Here is a 23,105-nt window from a genome sequence, read left to right as displayed (position 1 = left end):
ATATTCTTGTGTTTATTTTCTTTGTGTGTTTTATATTTGTTCACATATTCTTTTGGTATTACCATGTAAACCCAAATACTGAAGGTGCATATGGCAACAGTATAAATTTGGTAATAGGGACTACTGATACGTGATCAAATAACTAGATGTAAATATTTACAGCAGAAAATATTTAAAAAATAGGAAATGGATCAGATGAACATTCAGACTTGACTTTTGATAGAGGTGTGTCATATGTTGAAATTGTTCACTGAAGCTAAACCGAATTTTCGAATGCGCCAATGGCCAAATTGTTGATGCAATAAAACTTTGAGGTAAATGTGTTAACAATTGATGGTATAGCATTTTTATTCGTATGGGGATGGAACGTCGCCCATGGGAAGGAAGCGGGGGGAATAATTTTCCTAATAACAGCTCACTTCCTAAAATGCTCCTATTCTAAAATAGTTTTTCCCAAAGAAATAAAGGAAATTCACTCGATGCTTTCCCCACGTCCATAAATACACACGAAGGAGGTCCTCAAGTTACAAACAAGATCCGTTCTTACGATGCATCCTAAGTCGATTTTTATCATAAGTCGGATTAAATATATAACCTACTGCATGTACATCCATACAATCATACAAACATACATGCATAAATACTGCATATGTATAATATACTTAAAAAAAAAAAGAGAGAAAACAATTTCTTACCATTCATAAACTAGAGGAGCACTCAGTTGAGCGCAGAGCTCCACCACGGCAGCTTATTTCTCGACCTTTTTCTCGATCTTGACCTTGACTGTAGATTTCTTGGGCTCAACGAGGTCCTCAGCAGACAACAAATCTCCATGAGATGCCAGGAGTTTGGTTACATCCTCATCATCTACCTCAAGATCCAACTTCATACTAAGGTCAGCAACCTTGTTGATATCAGCCTCAACTGTATCCTCAAAGCTAAAGAAATCGTTGTCAAACTAGAGGAAAAGCTTCTTCCAAACACTATTGATGTTGGTTTGTTTCACCTCATCCCAAGCTTCAACAATGTTCTTGATGGCATCTCAGATTTTGTATGACTTCCAGCACATCTTGAGGGTCACGTCCTTCTCCTTTTCTGTTGCCTCCTAAGTCATAGCAGATGTCCTACATTGGTAGCAGGCCTTCGGAAGAAGCAATTGCCCCTAGTCCATAGGCTGTAACAGGGAAGTAGTGGTAGGGGGTAAGTAAACTACCTTTACATCGGAATGGAAGTCTGCTAAATTGGAAGGATGATCAGCAATAGCTGCACAATACTGCTCAACCTCAAGCACAAAGTGGTTAAAAAACCAGTCTTCAAATAACAAGAGGGTAACCCATGCCTTCCTATTTGACTTCCAGATGAAGAGTAGCTGACTCTTCAAAACCCCTTGTGTGCCCCGGGATTCTGAGTCTGATACACACGCATAGACTTCAGCTCACAGTCGTGAGAAGTTTTACCTCCAAGAAGCAAAGTCAGTCTCTCCTTGCCAACTTTGTGAACTGGTACCATCTCCTCCTTATAGATATAGGTCCGGTTTGGATACTTCCAAACTAAGCTTGCCTCATCCACATTGACGAATGTTCAGCACAAAATCCACCTTCTCTAATAATCTTAACAAACACATCAGGGAATTGATTTGCTGCTTCCTTATCAGCACTAGTTATGCAAATTTGAGGAGAGCGTGAGGGAGACAAGAGAGGAAGTGGAGGAGGAAGAGTTGGGATTACTGCTTGGAAGAAGAATCCCCCTCTAAAAAAATTCTGATAAAATATTTAGATCTCTCTCTCTCTCTCTCTCTCTCTCTCTCTCTCTCTCTCTCTCTATTAACCCTGGATAGGTACGGTCCTCGGACACCCCTTTAAGGGTATACTCGGACGCGAACGACCCCGACGCCAAAAAAAATTCTTGAAAAATCAGTTTTTGCAGTAACCTCCTTTTTTCTTTTGCCAAAAAAAACTTCAATGAATGCTTAAAACAACTGTAAAGATAAATACTACTCATCTGCAGAAAAACTATTTATTATAAATATTTTAAAAAATTAAGTAGAAAAAAAAAAGACCTGACATAAAAATTCATAAAAAAAAAGTTTATACATATATACACAAATCCTTTTAGGAATTGATTCTTGAATGTTTAGGACACATCTTGATGTATTTTGGATGAAGTCAGACCCATGGAGGTGAAGATCTGAAATGAGAAAAAAAGGGTAACTTTTTTTGGCCAAAAAAAATTGTCCAAATTTCATGAATTTTTTTGGGTACCCAAATGAAATAGGAAGTGGCTAATTTTTTTAGGGAATAAACATATGTTATCCTAAAATAGAAATATGTAAAAAAATCTTCATTATTTTGTAAATTACATTTATATCAGGGGCCATATCTAAAGGTAATTTTTTGAGTACTTGGAAATTTCGTAAAAAAATACATATATTTAATATATAATATGATATTTATGCAGGTAAAAATATACCAAAATATCACAAATTCTATAGGGAACAAGAATATATATAGATAGGGCAGCTTACGCTTCGGATATGTCCACAAAATGGCCGCCAACCACACTGACTCAGACTCCCTAATCTGCCACTTGAAATGTAGGAAGGGTATGTCAATTTCAAGGTGTTATTTACTAATCTAATTATTATTGGATATGCATAAAAATTGTATGGTGGGTTGCTGGATAATTGTCGATTATTTTACGTTTATAAAATTAAAATTCTGACCCAAAAAATTTTTTAGAAGGGAAATAAAATCGAAAAAAAAAATGTAAAACAATATTTTAGCTAAAAAAATTTGATGATATTCAATCAAAAAAAAAGTAAACAAAATTTTCCGACAAATAAACATCTAGAGGAATCATTACTCTGTGATAGTTCCTTAGTACGTAGTAATTTTGAAAGAATTGGGAAAAAACGAAAAAATGGCAATCACCGGAAAATCGAACACATACCTATATATACGCCATATCTGGCTAAAAAAAAGATAGGCATGGGTAGCCAGATCATCTAGAAACACTTTCCAACACTATAAAAATATAAGTTTTGCGACACTACTTGCCAATTCCTTACGGTAACATGACTAAGCAAAAAAAAATGCAAAACAAATAAAAAGGGGCACTCGTGGAAAAATGGCCATTCTAATATACGGCATTTCAGAAAAAAAAAATTTCAGCCACGTGCTAGGCAAACCATCAAGGCATATTTTCCGACAAATAAACATATAAATGAAATATTACTCTGTGATAGTTCCTTAGTACGTAGTAATTTTGAAAGAAATGGGAAAAAACGAAAAAATGGCAATCACAGGAAAATCGAACACATACCTATATATACGCCATATCTGGCTAAAAAAAAGATAGGCATGGGTAGCCAGATCATCTAGAAACACTTTCCAACACTATAAAAATATAAGTTTTGCGACACTACTTGCCAATTCCTTACGGTAACATGACTAAGCAAAAAAATGCAAAACAAATAAAAAGGGGCACTCGCGGAAAAATGCCCAACATTCTAATATACGGCATCTCAGATAAAAAAAAAAAGACATGCACGTGTTAGCCCAACCATCAAGGCACACTTTCTAACACATAAACATGAAAAAAAAATCAATAATATACGGCAATTCCTTACTACGTAGTAAATTTTTACAAATATTGAAAAAAAAACAGAAATTGGCAACCGCAGTTAAATACCCAATATACCAATAACTACGTCGTATCTGACAAAAACAAAATCACGCATGGGTAGCCAGATCATCTAGACACACTTTCCAACATTAAAAAAGCAAAAGTTTTACGACACTATTTCGCAATATCTTACGGAAAAATGACTTGGCAAAAAAATTAAAAAAAATTAAAAAGGGACACTCGCGGTAAAATGCCCGACATTCTAATATACGACATCTCAGATAAAAAAAAAGACATGCACGTGTTAGCCCAACCATCAAGGCACACTTTCTAACACATAAACATGAAAAAAAAATGAATAATATACGGCAATTCCTTACTACGTAGTAATTTTTACAAATATTGAAAAAAAAACAGAAATTGGTAACCGCAGTTAAATACCCAATATACCAATAACTACGTCGTATCTGACAAAAACAAAGTCATGCATGGGTAGCCAGATCATCTAGACACACTTTCCAACACTAAACAAGCAAAAGTTTTACGACACTATTTGGCAATATCTTACGGAAAAATGACTTGGCAAAAAAATGAAAAAAAATGAAAAAGGGGCACTCGCGGTAAAATGGTCCTCGTGGTGATGAACGACATTTTAACTAAAAAAAAAAACATGCACATGGTAGCCAAACAATCCACCAAGACTTTCCACAACTGATAACCTATACAAGTTGCACCATTCTACGACAATTTCATAATACGTAATAACCTTGATAATTATGCAAACTACCTCAGAAGGGTAAACTCGGACGCGAACGACCCCGATGCGTCTCAGAAATCGGGGAAGGAGTACAGCTACAGCAATGCACATCTGGACACTACTAGAGCGTGTAGGGGAGACACCTCCTGCAGGTCGATCACCCACAAATTCAGTCACAGGGGTGAGTCACGTGAGAAAAACCTGTTTTTTTTTGACGCTCGGGGTCGCAAACGACCCACCGTACCTATCCAGGGTTAAATGCCTTTCACTATTCCTAACTGAATCACTTAATTTACGCTTTCTGGATATTTGGTCAGTCTTTTCACACCTAGGTTCAATCTTGACAGGAAACCTATCTAGAGACGACTGCTTATTCCTTTCTTTAAAATGACATAGAATGGAGACATTTCATTGTCAGTAAATAAATTCACTGCTCTCCCTGCTGAAGCCATATTTGGGTGAACACTGCATAACTGGCGTATGAGCATTGCGTGGGGTTACTTTCTGCACATATTGCATGATACTCTTATTCTTACATTCTCAAAACATGGCCATACAGTGCAAAATTTTTGCTCATAGGCTGATGCAGCACTGGTAATTCATTACAGATTTCGTTAAAAGTATAATTTCATATACCAATTTGCTCATATTTGAAATTACTCGTAACCTGGGGTTCTTCTTACTGTGCCTTAGGAAGATAACATGGTAATTGGAAGTTGACATTTTATTTCAGTAAGACCAGTTGCTTTGATGTCCTCTAGAGTGATTATTAACTAAATGTATGCATCAGGATACACATTAAATGCTTATCTAAGATATTCTAGAAATGTAGGATGCAGGATAATACAATGTCTTTGATTTTCATAACTTTTCAGAACAAGATACATATGTCAATGCAGTAAAAAAAATTTCTCATCAGTTTCTTGCTTTAGAGGTCTAGAAAAAAATATTATAATATATCCCATAAATCCGTTGAAATATCAGCAAGTTGTACGCATGATGCATTTTCCAAAAGGAACAATTCTTCGGTAATGGTTAATGTTTGGGCTATCAAATTTTTAAGATCAAGTATGTTATTTGCCAAAAAGAAATGTGTTGTGTTCTATACTGTATATAAACCACAGAAGAAGCTGTGATATTTAAATTAAAGGCTTTTATGGAACTTTTACAAGAAAGTCACACTGATCTCTTTATCTTCATAAAGGTGTTATATTCTATTTATACCTTCAGTGCAATTTGTATTTGATACTATGCATGCCATAAATATTGGGCTAGTTTATTACATGGTGAATGAAATCCATGCCATTTATCAGAGGAAACTTGAATATACATGTTCTGTCACACTTATTATCGAGCTTATCCAGTACACTCTTCAAAACAAAATGAATGCAAGTTGGACGTAATTCTATACTTCTTGGCCATGCCTGATTGACGCTTAAATACAGTATATGATGGATAACCCACATTACCCAGTCCCTTTATCTGGAGAATTCTTCTTCACCCAAGGGGTTAAATACTGCACTGTAATTGTTCAATGGCTACTCTCCTCTTGGTAATGGTAGAAGAGACGCTTTAGCTATGGTAAGCAGATCTTTTAGGAGGACACTCCAAAATCAAACCATTGTTATCTAGTCTAGGGTAGTGCTATAGCCTCTGTACCATGGTCTTGGGTAGAGTTCTCTTGCTGGATTGTACACTCAGGCACACTACTCTTTCTTATTTCTCTTCCTCTTGTTTTGTAAAGTTTTTATAGTTCATTTAGGAAATATTTATTGGAGCCCCTGTGCTTATACCATTCTGCTTTTCCAACAAGGGTTGTAGCTTAACAATTAATAATAATAATAATAATAATAATAATAATAATAATAATAATAATAATAATAATAATGACAATGTTGTTACTGTCTTTAGGATTTTTTATTTTTCTTTGTTTACTTTCTCACTGGGCTATTTTCACTGTTGGAGGCCCTTGGGCTTATAGCATCCTGCTTTTCTAACTAGGGTTGTAGCTTAGCAAGTAATAATAATAATAATAATACAGGTCAAAGATAACAGCTGAACACATTCTATGAGAATGTCCAAAATTCAACCATCACATACTCTCTTAATGCGAGAATGCTGTGACAAAGTCAATTAGCTTCATATTTGATTTTTGTTTTTCAACGTTGAAGCCTTGTGGCAGGAATGATTGGTCTCAAAGTGTAAAAAGCAAATTTTTTCCCATTTTGAATGCAAATATCTCTATACTCTCATATTTTATCGGTTTTCTCCCATGCTAGAGTCAAATGACCATGACTAGTAATTCAGGTGGCCTTTGGGGGTTTCTATCCCGTGTAAATCTCATTTACACAAAGACATCCATCAAAATCTACTGCTTGAATGAGTAGTAGAAGGTGTCATGGTTGGGTAGGGATATTTATACAGTATTAAGTTATTTGGGAGAGTTATAGTTAACGCAAGTAACCCTGAAAATGGTTTGGATCTCTTTGATGGAACCAGTATTTGTATCAAGCTTTTTAAAGATAAGGATAAAGGTATGCTGATTCCATATTTCAATTATCTCAGTTCAGACAGGTAGATTTAACTTACCTCTCTCTCTCTCTCTCTCTCTCTCTCTCTCTCTCTCTCTCTCTCTCTCTCTCTCTCTCTCTCTCTCTCTCTCTCTCTCTCTCTCTCGTTATATATATATATATATATATATATATATATATATATATATATATATATATATATATATATATATATATATATATATATTCTTTATGTATGTATATATATATATATATATATATGTATATACTGTATATATATATATATATATATATATATATATATATATATATATATATATATATATATATATATATATATATATATATATATATATATATATATATGTATATATATTGGTATAGCATACAACAAGAGTTATGTTACCAGATTTCAGTGATTTTCGTTCAAAATGTCACTTGACAGGCAACACTGATGTCTAATTCAAAGTTGACACAGGCATTGATGTGACTTGCATTACTGCAGCGGGACCCTGCTGGACCACTGATAACCCTAGGCCAATTTGCTTTAGAAACAAGACACAAGGGTGGAGACTACAAATTTCCAGTAAATGTCATCAACACCAAGACACCTACGTCACTATTGAGCAGAAGTGTCACCACATCAATGGGCCTAGCCAAGCTAATAGAGAGCCTTGACAATTTAAGCCACAACATATATGGATAATTCGGTGTGACCCATTATGCATTCAAATCAAGCCCGATAATGACCCGTACAACCTGGTGGTGCCAAGAAGAATTTCTGAGCCACTGTTAAAGCCAGTAAAAGAAGAGCTGGACCGTGTGGTGAAGCATGGCATAATAAGACCAAGAAGACTGGGAAAGTCCGCCTTTGTGTTGCTCTAAAGAAACTCGACCAATATATTTGGTGAGAAAAGCTCATAATGCCGACAGTAAATGATATTGCTGTGAAATTGGCCAATGCTAGTCTTCTCAACATGAGACTGCAGTCAGTCTTTAATAGCTACCAACCCACAAGGCAGATCAGAACCTGACGTGCTTCATTACTCCATTTGGAAGATTTGTGTTCCAAAGATTGCCATTCGAATTGAATTCATCAATGGAAATGTTCCAAAGGAGCCTCAAAGAACTACTTTCCGATGTCCAAGGAGTGTTTGCCCATGTCAATGACATGCTTATCTATGCAATAGATAAGGAGCAGCATGACGTCATTTTAAGAGTTGTCCTGGATATAATACAACAGTCAAGACTGAAACTGAACAAGTCCAAGTGCTGATTAAAGACTAATAGAGTTTTGTACCAGAGACAAGTGTTCATGGCAAAAGGCTTGACACTTGATTGGATAAAAGTTGAAGCTTTCAAGTCCTAACAAACAGAAGAAATAAGGAGATTTATTGGGATGGTGAACTACCTAGTACAATATGTTCTGAACCTGCCTTACGAAGAAGTAAAAATGTTCGAAGCTGCTGTTGAAAGCATATGGCCAGCAAGTGACGTGATGCTGTAACTGTGTCCAACGAGATTTAGAAAGACCTGGACTTATGCCAGGTTGTATCACTAATCCACAAATGATGACCAGAATCTATAAAAGATGTGCCAAAGGCAGAGCAGCCTTTCTTTGCAAGTAAACAGTGCCTCACTACAATATATAGAATTATTGGCTAATTAGACTGTATAGTGATTCTGAAGTCAGTGCAAGATGATGTAATCCACAAATTACACGAGGGTCATCAAGGTACAGAATACAAGCCTGCAATCTGTGTGATGGCCAACCATCAACGCCGACATAGAGAATTAGTTACAAAGTTGTGGGGTGTGCAAGACGAATCGCCCTTAAAGCCAACTATCCTTCCTGAAGGACTCTGGCATAAAGTTGGTATTGATGCCTTCGAGCTTGGTAAGGTCAACAACATTGTAGTGGTTGACTACTATTCCAGATACTTTGAGTGCATGCACTTACTTGATAAGATGGGCAAGACAACGATCATGAAGTTAAAGATGCTGTTTGGTCGCTATAGTGTGCCATACGAAGTGAGAAGCAATGGAGCAAAGCAGTTTGTCTGCAAAGAGTTTGCAGAGTTTTCATTAATGTACAAGTACAGACAAGAAGTCAGTAGCCCCATGTATGCTAGATCTAATGATGAATCAGAACCATACATTTCTAGGAAGCATCTAAAACAAGACGATCCTGCATTAAGTTTGCTTCTGTCCTACTCAAACCCCCACGTTGCATAGGGTGTTGGCCCAGTGACGTTGTTTATAGGACGCCAGCTGCGTACCACTTTGCCGACGATAACGACAAATTTGTGTCCGATGTGGCCAGATGAGTCCCTAGTGCGCCAAAGAGATACTACCTACGAACAGAAGATGCATACTTCCACTACTGACGTCATGGCCGCAAATCTGAAACCTAATTCAATATGTGGGGACAGTGTTCGTATGAAGATAGACCGCGAAGGAAAATGGGTTCCTATAACAGTGCCATGCCAAACACACTACCCAAGAAGCTACATGGTGCAGACCTTTGATAGATATATACTCCTGACACAACACGAAACAAATAATGCAGTCACATGCTCCCACATATATGACAGATAAACTGCATGGCAATTATCGGGAGGCATTATTCCGTGACTTACTAGACCACCGGACACAGTCATTCAGTACCAGATCCCTGGATAACATCCATAGAGTTGAACAGAAACTTGAACATTCATTATCGGTTATGCTCCAGAACTATAACAAGGTTAAAACAGTGATTAACAACAAGACAGCTCCAAATAATAGCGATAATAACACTAAAGTAATCACTTTATCAGCTACCAGTGAAAATTGACCAGCCAGGCTCTACAGTAACTGCTGTGAGAACTAGATATGGTGGATTTGTGCATGTAAATAGACATAGAGTATTTATATCTAGCTACTTTCACTTTTGGCAATATTTTTATTTTGCAAGCGGTATTTACATTAGTTACATTAGTTACCTACATAATATCTTTTCTGAAAACGTCATGAAGTATAGCACTGAAGTGTTACAAGTAGTATGTTGGCCAAGGCACCAGCCACCCGTTGAGATACTACCACTAGAGAGTTATGGGGTCCTTTGATTGGCCAGACAGCAGAACATAGGATCCTTCTCTCTGGTTACGGTTCACTTTTCCTTTGCCTACACATATACCGAATAGTCTGGCCTATTCTTTACAGATTCTCTTCAGTCCTCATACACCTGACAACACTGAGATTACCAAATGACTCTTCTTCACCCAAGGGGTTAACTACTTCACTGTAATTGTTCAGTGGCTACTTTCGTCTTGGTAAGGGTAGAAGAGACTCTTTAGCTATGATAAGCAGCTCGTCTAGGAGAACACTCCAAAATCAAACCATTGTTCTTTAGTTTTGGGTAGTGCTATAGCCTGTGTACCATGGTCTTCCACTGTCTTGGGTTAGAGTTCTCTTGCTTGAGGGTGCATTCGGGCACACTATTCTATCTAGTTTCTCTTCCTCTTCTTTTGTTATAAGTTTTTATAGTTTATATAGGAAATATTTATTGTAATGTTATTGTTCTTAAAATATTTTATTTTTCCTTATTCCCTTTCCTCACTGGGTTATTTTCCCTGTTGGGGCCCCTGGGATTATAGCATCCAGCTTTTCCGACTAGGGTTGTAGCTTAGCAAGTAATAATAATAATAATAATAATAATAATAATAATAATAATAATAATAATAATAATAATAATAATAATAATAATAATAATAATAAAACTTCATTAAAATTTTTAAGTTTAACGGCATTAAATTTTACTTTCATATTGAATTAAGTACTCATAGATTTAATATAACCATTAAATTGCATATGTGTATACTCATTTTTATTTAGATTTGTATATTTTCTACAAATGTATAGTTAAAACTAGTAAACATGTGGTTTTTTCGTTTTATACTATATATATATATATATATATATATATATATATATATATATATATATATATATATATATATATCTATATATATATATATATATATATATATATATATATATATATATATATATATATACGGTTTATATACAGTATATATATATATATATATATATATATATATATATATATATATATATATATATATATATATATATATATATATATATATATATATATATATATATATATATATATATATATATATATATATATATATATATATATATATAGATTTTCATCATAATTAATTCATCTTTTATCCCATATATTCACTATAATTTTTTTTAAAACAATATAAATATTTTTATTCCTGAATTTAGTCGTGCCAGCTCTGTTAGAGTCGAGCTAGACTCATTGGGCTGGTAAATCTCTAAATCTTAATAAATAGAAAAAATCTCCAAACCCCACCAATGACCACTAGGAGCATTTTCCTTCAGAAGGGATTGGACCCATTTCGACCCATTCTTGTTCCTCCCAGGTTCAGTCCAGGATGGGTATCAGGAGGAATAATATGTTAAGGGAACTATGCAAAGATAAGGCCCTGCTTTCAGTTGATGGATGCTTTGTCTTGCACATTCTTTCTCTCTTCCATCCAAATCTATCCCATACCTACCTTTAGTTCCATCTGTGGACATGGAACAGAGATGGGACGATCCTGGATATTTCCACAGGAGTTCTTGTATGATCTTCTCCAGTCTTCTTCAGTCAGTTCTTGACGAGTTGTCGTAGGATTGGAGCATTATTTTGTATTCCTTTCATCTGAACTGATACATGTCAGGCTGTGTTCAGTAGGAACTTTTGCTCTGTACTCAGCCTCAAAAAAAAGAAATTTGTGTGCTTTGGGGAACTCTGGGGACTTGTAGTGTCATCCCAAAAGTGCCTCTTGGATTCCTCGGGTGTTCACATGATTGTCCACATTGCTACCTAGCTTAGGCTACTTGGAATGTCCTGTTTGGAGTATTTTTTAGGATATGATCGAGACTACTTCCTGTGCTTTTTAAAATTTGAGGATTATAATGAACGAGAGTCTTATCTCTTGCCCAAGAAGAGGACAAATACCTGGGAATGCTGTTCAAATGGAAATTTTCTTTGTACTTGTATTAGTAAACTTAGAGGTATCACACTTGTTCCTAATCAGTAGGAAATGCAGAACCAATTAAGGCAATAAGGAAAAACTGTTAACAAGGAAAGAAGAATGAGTTTACTCTCTCTCTCTCTCTCTCTCTCTCTCTCTCTCTCTCTCTCTCTCTCTCTCTCTCTCTCTCTCTCTCTCTCTCTCTCTCTCTCTCTCCTGTCGGCTATACCAAATTTTCCTTCTCCAAACTATTCTTTTCTTCAGATACTTATCACAAGGAAGATGCATAAGTATTAGTTGCAAAGGCCTCTCACAACTTCTAGACTGTGCTCTTCTCCTTCACGAGGGAGTGACAGATCTCACTCATTAATTGTTTCCTTCATGAGGGAGTGCGAGATCTCACCTGTTAAGTTTCTTCATGAGGAAGTGACAGATCTCATTTGTTAACCATTACCTTAGTATTCTGGCAGGTGGATCTGTAGGCCTGGTAAAAATTACCATTGTTCCTACCTTCATAATTTCTGTAGTGACAGAGGAAGAATAGCATGTCCCTTAGGAAACTGCTTTCAATCTCTGTAAGGGAGTATTGGTTCTCATTAGTGGAATGACTGGGAGCCTATTGTGGTGAATTCTACATGGATGCAAAATGACTCTCCAGGCAGTACTGAACCTGACTCAGTAGACCATGCAAAGGCGAGACATTTCACACAACTTCCTTGACCTTGTTATGAATAGGAAGAGCATCCTTCCTTTTACAGAGCAGCTCTCCTCCATCATTAGGGAGTAACAAAGCTCACCTAATGACCAATTCCTTAGTGTGACAACTACTGCGTTGGCACTAGTTGCAGGTGAGTGGCCCTCCACACACCAATCATCAGCACTATATGCCAGGCAAATGAGTGAAAGTGCTCACCCAGTGACCGCTTCCCCAGGAATCGGCCCATACCAACAGCAAGTAAGAGTCTCACCAAGGATGGAGTACTCTCTCTGTCCAGGTAGAGTATGTATTCATCCAGCTTCCTGGTCCCTTCCATGGGACACTGTAGTGATCTCAAATTGAGCGTTTTTCTATTTTCCTAGCTGGCAAGCATGTCCTGAGAGAAAGAGAGAGAGAGAGAGAGAGAGAGAGAGAGAGAGAGAGAGAGAGAGAGAGAGAGAGAGAGAGAGACTGCGATGATGGTCATAGAGAAAGTGTCTTTCTTGCTAGAGCTCTGTTTAGCAAATCATAGACTTCTTTGTCTGCCTCTGCTGAAGAAGCTCCTCGTTAGAGTTTGGATCCCTCTTACTCAGGGGAACAATCCATACTTGGAGGGAACTTTGAACAGTCTTGTCTACCAAGGGACTTAGATCCCAGGTTGGGAGGGTCCTTATCCTCAGGGCATGGGTGCACATGCCTACTGCTAACCTGAGGAGTGTATAATAAGGTTTCCTCTCAAGAATCTCTCTTGTCTACTTCATCAAGATAATTTGAGATGGTCCTCAGTATTGTGGATCAATCTATGCTCAAAGGAAGCTTCGAGCAGTCTTGCCTATCATAGGAAATGGGTTGTGGGTTGGAACAGTTCTCGTCTTTAGAGCAATGGAGCATGTGCCTACTGCTAACCTGAGGAGGGTGTCATAGGAATCTTTCCATCAAGAAAATTTCTTTCCTCTGCATCATCAAGAGAGTAGGAGAGTTTCAGGCCCCTCATCATGTCAAATTTATGAGGTATGGGGGATCTGTCACCTTCATCATCTCGCAGACTGTGTATTGAAGACCCAGTACCAGTAGCTTTTGAACACTAGCTCGAAACTTTCTCAACCCTATCCCTCCATGTAAGTTGATGTGAAGATGCCAGATATCACATCGAAGCACAGTAGAGCTATTTAAGGAGGACTGGAAACCTCGTTAGAGAGTATTGCAGCCTTCTCATTAACCACAGAAAACACAAGAAGGAAATGTCTTGACATTTTTTTTTTCTATCTTGGTGAGAATACTTGGGTTTTATGCAACTTTGGGTAGTGCATATTTCCCCCATCTCAAGCAGGAACTCAAAGCCAAAGCCCTGTCAGTAGGCATCTGATTTATCTGTCAGCATACTTGGAGCGAAAGGTTGAGTTGTAGCTGTTCAACCAACTATGCCTATCTGTACTTTACAGATGTTGCTCTCCGGCCTCCCTCACAGGACATAGTTTGCATCCCATCTAAAGTAACATCTTTGACATAAGTCTTGAGGAGAGATAGAATGACTGACTCTTGCACCCTTTTCTTGTTCTCCTCTCAAAGGAGGTGTAGTTGTAGTAATCCTTACATGTTTGTAAATCAAATGTCTGATGTGGAGACAGTATCTATGAAGAAGCAATTCCTCTACCCTCTTGGCAAAGTGGAGGTGTTGGTGCCGTACCAAATGTTTCTCTTGGTGTGCTTGGTTTGACACTACTATCACCATCTTCCTCTTAGGGAGATAAGTTTTTCATGTCCAAGTATTGAATTGGTTCAAGATAGTGCTGACCAAGGATTGAACAGCTTCTATATCCCTATGATAAGCTGTTAGGAAGCTGTTGGAATCCTCTTCGTCAATCCTGTATGGAACCAGTAAGGATAACCTGTCCAAGGAAGAAAAGAACCCCCAAGTTTGGTTATAAGGGTGTCTTTTCCCACCAAAACACGAGTCTCCTTATTTCAAGGGATGGAAGATTTATGAGTAGTAAAAAGTAAGAAATTATAAAATTTATTATTTTTTCGTAGTTATGCAAACTTGAGCGATTTAGAATAAATTTCCCACCTCAACCACGTCTCTCAGTCCTCTGACTAAGGACAGGACAAAAGTGGCTATTTTTTTAAAGGCGGATCAGCAGGGCTTCCCCCTTGTACCACCTGGTATTACGAACTACCTTGTTAATGATTTGATGGCCATTGCAATGCTGCTGAAGGCATACCCCTTTTTCAAAGGAATCAGGTTTGTATAGCAAGGGAAAAACATATCGCTTTTAAAATTTGTTGTTGTAACAAGATTGAGCATCAGAAATACCTTCCTTAAGGGCAGGTATTTCTTGTATGGTAACAGTGCACTAGTCTGTCTTAATTGTAACAGGTTACTGTTGGTTGAGGACATTCTGCTGAGCTGTTCACCATTTAAAATACCACTTTGATGGTAAATCCATTGTTGATATTATAAGAGAGAATGATGTTCATGTCTTTATTAGGTATTTTCGGAAAATTATATTTCTAATGAATTTTAAGATATTTTAATCTTTTATTTTTTATAACTTTTAAAATAAAGTATGTGAGTTTTATATTGGATTGTTCAAATATATTGTACTTCTTTTTAGATATTACTTTCAATTAAATTTGTAAATTTTTATAGTCTTAATTGATTTATGATGTTCCTGAATGACCTTCCCAGTCAGTGTGCTTGGCCTTTGGCCCAAATATTATAGAAATATCTAACATACATTAATCATAGAGGTAAAGTTTAGGAGATAATTTGATAATGGAAATTATGTTAGAAACCATAGCATTTACAACTTATCCCAACATCAAATTGATAAAATTTACTTTGATTTTCATCAATAAAGACAAGCTCTCTTTGTCAGCCATATAAGATTTAGGTATCTTGCTGTATTATTCTGATTAAGGTACACCATCATCACCTTCAGTAATGAAGAGTCTTGTTTAAAGGATGACGAAACTTCAAGATAGACTTGTTACACTAACTTTAAATATTGAAAAGGATGAAATTAATTGGTTAAAAAAAGTAGATCTAATTACATAAAATTTAGGTAAGGTAAACTGAGGATATTCGGAGTTTATATTAGAATAGACTTTGGGTAAATTGATCATCAATCTCACTCCAGGTTCTCATTCTTTTGTTAACTTTTTGTTTCAGAAGATTGCCAATAAAATGGCAAGAACATGATTTTATAAACTAATTGCTATACCATATGTACAAATAAAAATCTTATTTTACATAGGTCTCTATCCACGAGAAACATTTGATGATCTACTCTGTGAAGTTGACAAGTTTGGTGACATGACATCCTGGACCACTCAAGGAAGTTAGTGAATGATCTAGGTTACTGTAGTTTTATTTCCATGTGACATAATTGTACAGTACTTTATGTATTAAAGTAAATATTTGCAAAGAAAAAAAATTTTGTACCTTTGCAATAGTATTTATAATTTTTGTAAATGAAAAAGAACCAGTCAAGTATTATTGTTGTTTATATAATTTCTTGCTGAAATAACAATTTCTCATCAAGACTTGAAATCCTATTTTTAAATTAAACTCTTAAGCAAAACTTTCGAGACTTAACAAAATATTCATCTAATCTAGTACTCCTTTCGGTGTCCCTTAAGGACTGCCTATCGACTATATGTGCAATTTATTTCTGACGTGTATACTTTGAACTGTCTATTAGCTATATAATAACAATATACATTGCAGAATCCCTTCTAGAAGAACCCACTACGTGCCCTATTGTTGGAAATTATATGGGGGTCTTACCTGATGCCAATGGTATATGTGCCCAGCTATACTCAGATTGCAGTAATCCACAGATTATGTTCTACACTGTTAGTGACTGCAGTAATCTGAGTGCTATTTATGAACGTATGTATTGATTTTGTGGTAGTTTGTAGCCCCATGCTATCATCTTTGGCAGTGCTAGACTAATTATAAGACTTCCCTTACTAATATGTTAACATATCTGTATTGTATTTTAAACTGATACTTTGTAAGATACTGTTTTAGTATTCTGTTACTAATATTAGGTTTTGTATGATAACCAAGCTAGTTATCAAGACAAATTTGTTATAATACTGAGTTTTTAGAGTAATTTCAGTAATTGTAATCTTTCCCTAAGTGTTCTGTATGTTATTACTAACAGTATTATCTCTTGGATTTAGTTTCTTGAAATGCATAATTTTATTTTAGCATCAAAGTATGTGTTTATAGTGTTTGTTTGCAAGGGGAGAAATTACTATATTCTTTCAGGAGGGGATCTTCCAGGACCAACAAGTGAAGCTGGACCTTGGGTCCCCCCTGAGCAGAAAGTGAGCACAGGTGCTGTACTTACCATTGTAGATGATACTCATAGACGTGGTCGTCGCCAAGTTAGCAATGGACAATTACGTGTTGCTAATGCTCTGACCACAACTATTTCTTGGCTTTGGGGTTCAAGCACAACTCTTGAAACTACCACCACTACTTCAGAGACAACTACCACCACCACCACAGCTACAACTACACGTCCTTATTCAGCACCAGAGTGGAGGCGTCCACAACCTCCCTTGCCTGATAATCCATTGCAAAATAGGGACTTTGACAGAAGGGTCAATCATCATTTATTTCCAGAATCTAGATATCATCAGTCGAATACACCCATTCCAGAGCCACAAAATGAAAATAGACACAATGTTGGATTTTGGCCAAGAAACAGAAATGAACAGGAATATTCTTTAGAGAGGAATTCATCGCCTTCTCCAATAACTACATCACTTCCAGTCCTAATGCCGGGACCTATAAGGGAAATAAATTCAGAACTAGACCATGGAGTACCTGGCCGTGCTACTTGGGTACCAGGTTCACCACCAGGTTTTAACTCTCAAGGTCCTGGCAAAGAAGAACCAAGCATACATCAAGGTTCTCATGTACACTCCTCATTAGCATCTCAAGCATCAATAACAAGGGATATTGGTGACTCTTCATCCCTTGCCTCATCTAATGCTAATCGCCAACCACTCAAGCAAGGTATGAAAGAAAGGGAAGACAGATATGCTTGGGATAACAGACATAAATACCCACATGGTTATTGGTTGACAGCAGACCCAAAGAATTTTGTTAGTCAGGGAGGCTTGTTTACTGAAGCAAGCATTAATTTTGGTAGTGTTGGTAGAGAGAGAAATGGGAAAAAATCTGGTGATTCTAAATATAGCATGACAGAACACAGTAAATTGCATGAGACATCAAGGGACCCGGAATTGATTGGGTATAAGAATGATAAAGACCGTAGTAACTCCTTCCTTAGTGGCTCTGCACTCTCAAGTTTTGATGATCTAACCACCCTTTCTCCCTCAGTATCTAATTCCTGGAGACTTTTTTCAGGATCCTCCCCCCACCCTCTCCTTCCTTCACCTGACCTAACATCTAAAGTTAAATATGAGCACACAAACCACAAACAGTCTGGTGTTGAGTATGCAGTTTCTGACAACTATGATAAGGTAAGAGACATACATTCTGAGATATCAGAACACAAACAAGCAACATCAAGGAAACCTGATGGAAGGGGATATTGGGATTCATCACAAGAGGACAGGGGTGGTAGAGGTTACAGTAGTATGGAAAACAATGATCACAGACAAACATTTAGACAGTTTACTTACAGCAGAAATTCAGAAACTGTTTTAGGAGGCCCAACAAACTCTCTCTCATTAGATGTGAATAAAAACACATCTCAGAATACTATCACCAATCAAGCTGCTAGTAGTGCTTTAGATTCAACTTTTGTTAATAACAGTAATGAAAACAGGATGGAAATTGGACTCACAAGATTTGGAGCTGATTTTTCACCCAGTGGAGATACTCATGGGAGAGGAAAATTTGAAGGAATTTCAAACAATGATAAGCTTCCTCAGGAACATGGCAGTAGAGGGGCTGTTTCTCTGGGAAGCACTACACTACCCAAAAGGAAGGTTCAACTACAAAATCAGTTTAAAGGTATAGTGAGCTGTCAGGCACATGACAGTCATGACCGCACTTTTTGCACGCTAATAATGCATCAGTAACTATCGTATGCTTTCTATGCTGATAGAGGTATTTTATCGACTATCTAGTAGAATCCTTTAGCTTGGGGTTAGCAGTTTTTGAAATATTATCAGTAGTAAAGTCTTATTACCTCATATTTCCTATTTTGTAGAAATATCATATAGACACATGATATTGAACCATTTTTGCAGTAAACATTTTCTATCAAAACTCTTTCTTCCTTGATGTCTGTTGGTGAAAGTAACAAATCCTTCAGAAGTCACACTCACTAGCAAGTTATTCTTTGGCTTGCAGAGCAATGTAAGATTACTTATGTCAGTCAGTTAGCAGGATTAAACGTAGAAGGTTATGTTTATTCTTCAATGAAATATGTACATTTTTAAAAGAGATTTTGGTTTGTTCCAGTAAAGTGAGATTCACTGTTTTGCAAGTTATAGGTGTGAGATGACCTGTGATATGAAGTATTTCTCTAAATTTTGATTGACTCTAGTAGTAGGATGGCATATTCATTAGGTTTTTATTTGTATGTTGAGTTTATTTTGCTCAGATTTTCCGGTTATATTATCCACCATGATCTGGCATATTTTAAATCTCAGGCAGTTGTTTTCATACTTCTTAAACTCAAAAATAAAAGTTCAAACACATAAAACCTTATTAAAAGAGGTAGACTTGATCTATTTTGAATACATAAAGGATGAGGACGTATATGATATACCTCCTCCCCCAAAAAAGAAAGAAACTACCTACTTGCCACCACTTTAGACCCTGTTGAAAACATTACGAGATAAAATTTAAGGGTTACTCGATAGATTCAAACCAGATATCGTTGGTATATATTTGCTGGTTCATGTTTTAACTGTCTCTTGCATATATGAATTTTATGACAGCAAAGGTTTTGCTGAAATGTTCCATTGCCTTACCAGGCCACAATCAGGAGCTCATTAATAACCGTGTCAATTATCTGCTCAGAGATACTGTAGCATCTACATTATCAATTGATAATTGTGCCGCTGTTTTGACCATGAAGTCATTTTTTTCTCATTCGCATATTCATGATGTTGAAATCTAGTTAAATAATTAAAAAAAAAAAAGAATAGAATATACTGAAATATGGTTCAGTTCTTGGGGTAATATACTCTGGCCATGAAAGATGGTAGGATAAACATCCCTGATGAACATGTTTACTCAAAATACTTGAAAGTTTTTTCAATCTTCCATACATTGGTCAAAAGATAAAAAAGAAAAAAATGCTAAGGTTCTTTCAAATGAACAAATAAAAGAAAATTTCAGGCAAATTCAAGAAGTGTCGGCCATAGTAATAGAAGAATGTGCATCTCAACGCTTATAAGAGAACAGTCATAAGTGAAGAAGCCTAAGAGAAGGAACTTTCTACACAAGGCAAACTCGACTGCAGTTCAAACTTTTCCAAAAATTTTATCCCAATACCTATTTGGAGAAGTAATTGTAATTAGTATGTTGCAATTTAACTCAAAGAGTTTCTTCAGTGGTTTGTCTTTTCATGGTTAAAAGTTGTCCGACATTCTTATCTCATCAGATATTTTACGTGACTTTGGGCCTCTTCATATAGACAGATATTTTTCTTATGCTTTGTAATTTTAGCTAAATAAGCTTGTACAATAAAATCTTTTAAAATTTTGAAGTCATACCTGTCTGATTTCATGGGAAATACTACACATTCTTCAAGCATGATACTCATTCGTTTTTCTAGTATTACTGATGGGGTATCATTTCTTATTGTATACATGACACTGATGGAGGAAGGTCCAATAACTGTTATGGTTATATGCAGGATAATACTTATTAGTTGCTTGATTCAAATAGGTGAAGGGCTCTGGGATACTCAGCATGAAACGCTTATTTTTTTTACAGCACCACAAAAACACTTACTGCATATGTAGTGTAATATATAGGAAATTTTGAAATAATTAATTTATAAAGTATTTTCTATGTTTTTCTTTATGTATTTTTATGATTCTAACTATTTTCTATATACAATAATGCTGTGCTTAGGTTTATGAGCCAAAGTAAGATTCTTTTAAAGATTTATTGTTTACGTATTTCATTACCTACAACTTATAGCTAGCTAATAAAATAATTCTACATGTATAGAAGTAAGAATTTATGTCAAATTAATGCCTACAAGATTTCATCATGTCAATTGAGGATTTGTATAAGACCACATTTTCTCGTCCAATATAAAAGGGAATTCCTAAAATGTTTTTGAATGCAATGACTTTCATCTCTCGGTTGCATTCAAAAGTTCATATTAATCCCTCTGTCCATATTAGTATTTGGCAGCTTAACCTAACGCAAAAAAAAAAAAAAAAAAAAAAAAAACTATATTTATGCCATATTACAAAGGATTTTGCAAATGTCAGAGTTTGTGTCTTGTAATATAAATGAGATTTTAATTTCCCTTATTAATTAGGATATATAGCTTACCCATATTCAGATGCCCCTGGTTTACAACTTGAACATGTCATCAATAACCAAAATTCACGAAGCTTAAATTACATGAAAACAGTTCTTATTTTTCCCGAAACACAACCTTCATCCATCATCCTTGTAAGCTCTGGGGGGAATGTAATGTAATGTACAGTGTTTTGATAATACCAAAAACAGCTTCCTTCTTAATTTGACTTTTTCATATAATTCTAAATAAATATTATTAGATTATAAGTGTTCAATAACTTTTTATGTTTAATATTATAGATTTATATATATACTTATATTGTGTGTGCATATATATATATATATGTATATATATATATATATATATATATATATATATATATATATATATATATATATATATATATCATATGTATAAAGTATATCATCATCATCTCCTCCTACGCCTATAGACGCAAGGGGCTTTGATTAGATTTCGCCAGTCGTCTCTCTCTTGAGCTTCTAATCCAATACTTCTCCATTCATAATCTCCTGCTTCACGCTTCATAGTCCTCAGCCATGTGAGCGTGGGTCTTCCAACTCTTCTTGTACCTGGTGAAGCCCAGTTAAATATTTGGTGAACTGATCTCTCTTGAGGAGTGTGAAGAACATGCCAAAAGCATTTCCATCTATCCCATACCATGATCGTATCTACATATGTCAACTAAGTAATCTCTCTTATAGTATCATTTCTAATCCTCTCCTGTTATCTAACTCCCAATATTCTTCTGAAGGCATTGTTCTTAAGTCAACTAAATCAATTTAATTGTCATACCATGACTCATGTCCATGCAGTAACACTGATCTCACTAAAGAGATATATAGACTGATTTTTATATATAATTTCAGGCAATTTTATTTCCAAGTTTCACTTAACCAAGGCATTGTTTGATTTGATTTTTCCAATCTTTCAATAAACTCCAAGTTTAAAGACCCTGTATTTGAGGTTATAGTTCTTAAATATTAAAGTATTTCTACCTTCTCAATCATTTCTCCTTCCAATGATATTTCATCTTCCAGTGCATATTCCGTTCTCATTATCTCTGTCTTTCTTCTATTAATTTTGAACCCAACCTCATGTGCTATTCAATTCTGGTAAGCAAGCATTGCAAATCCTGTGGTGCTCTGCTAACAAGGAGAGCGTCATCAGCATACTTTATATCAACTAATTTCTTCTTCTCAATCCGGTCCAATCATTTCCCACCATCTCCAACTGTTCTATGCATTACAAAATCCATGAGAAGGATAAACAACATAGGTGACAACACATTCCCTTGGAGTACTCTGCTGCTCACTGGAAATTCATTTGATAGGACTCCATTAACATTAACTTTCCACTTGTAATGCTCATGAACAGACACAATCAAATTTACATATTTAAGAAGAATTCCATAATAAGGCAAGATTCTCCACAAAATTGGCCAGTGCCCACTATCAAAGGCTTTTACATAGTCTACAAATGCCATCAAAACTAGATTTCTATATTCTACGCATTGATATACATGTCTCAAAATGAAAATTTGGTCAGTACAATTTCTACCTTTTCTAAATCTCACTTGTTCATCTCCCAGCTTTTCATCAAACCTTCTCTTTTGTCTCTTTAAAATAAGCATACTATATATTTTCATCACAACTGACATTAGAGTAATGCCTCTCTTATTATTGCAATCAGTCAGGTCTCCTATTTTTGTCATTTTCACCAACAGCTCTAATTCCCATTCATCAGGTTTTGCCCCTTCATGCCACATTCTATGAAATAATATTGTAAGTATTCGTGGGGGGGGGGGGGGCTCACTTCATTTTTCAGCCAGTATCATCTCAGCAGTTATTCCATCGTATCGAGGGGCTTTCTATCTACTGAGTTTTTTAATGATAGCTTCGACTTTAAACACTTTGAATTCGTTTAACGGCACATCAA

At 35.8% G+C, this 23,105-nt stretch overlaps 1 protein-coding gene across 1 annotated transcript in view; it reads left to right on the top strand.

Annotated features, from left to right (window-relative positions):
• Positions 1-23,105, top strand: part of LOC137615268 (uncharacterized) — a 341,120-nt gene that overhangs the window by 271,589 nt on the left and 46,426 nt on the right. The window contains 3 exon segments of the mRNA XM_068344996.1: positions 15,924-16,007; positions 16,397-16,561; positions 16,946-17,701. Of these exon segments, the coding sequence (XP_068201097.1) occupies positions 15,924-16,007; positions 16,397-16,561; positions 16,946-17,701 (1,005 nt within the window).

This window comes from Palaemon carinicauda, chromosome 21 (genome assembly GCF_036898095.1).
Source record: "Palaemon carinicauda isolate YSFRI2023 chromosome 21, ASM3689809v2, whole genome shotgun sequence".
Lineage (NCBI taxonomy): Eukaryota > Metazoa > Arthropoda > Malacostraca > Decapoda > Palaemonidae > Palaemon > Palaemon carinicauda.
The sequence above is the reverse complement of the archived record's forward strand: the minus strand, read 5'-3'. Positions and strand labels throughout refer to the sequence as shown.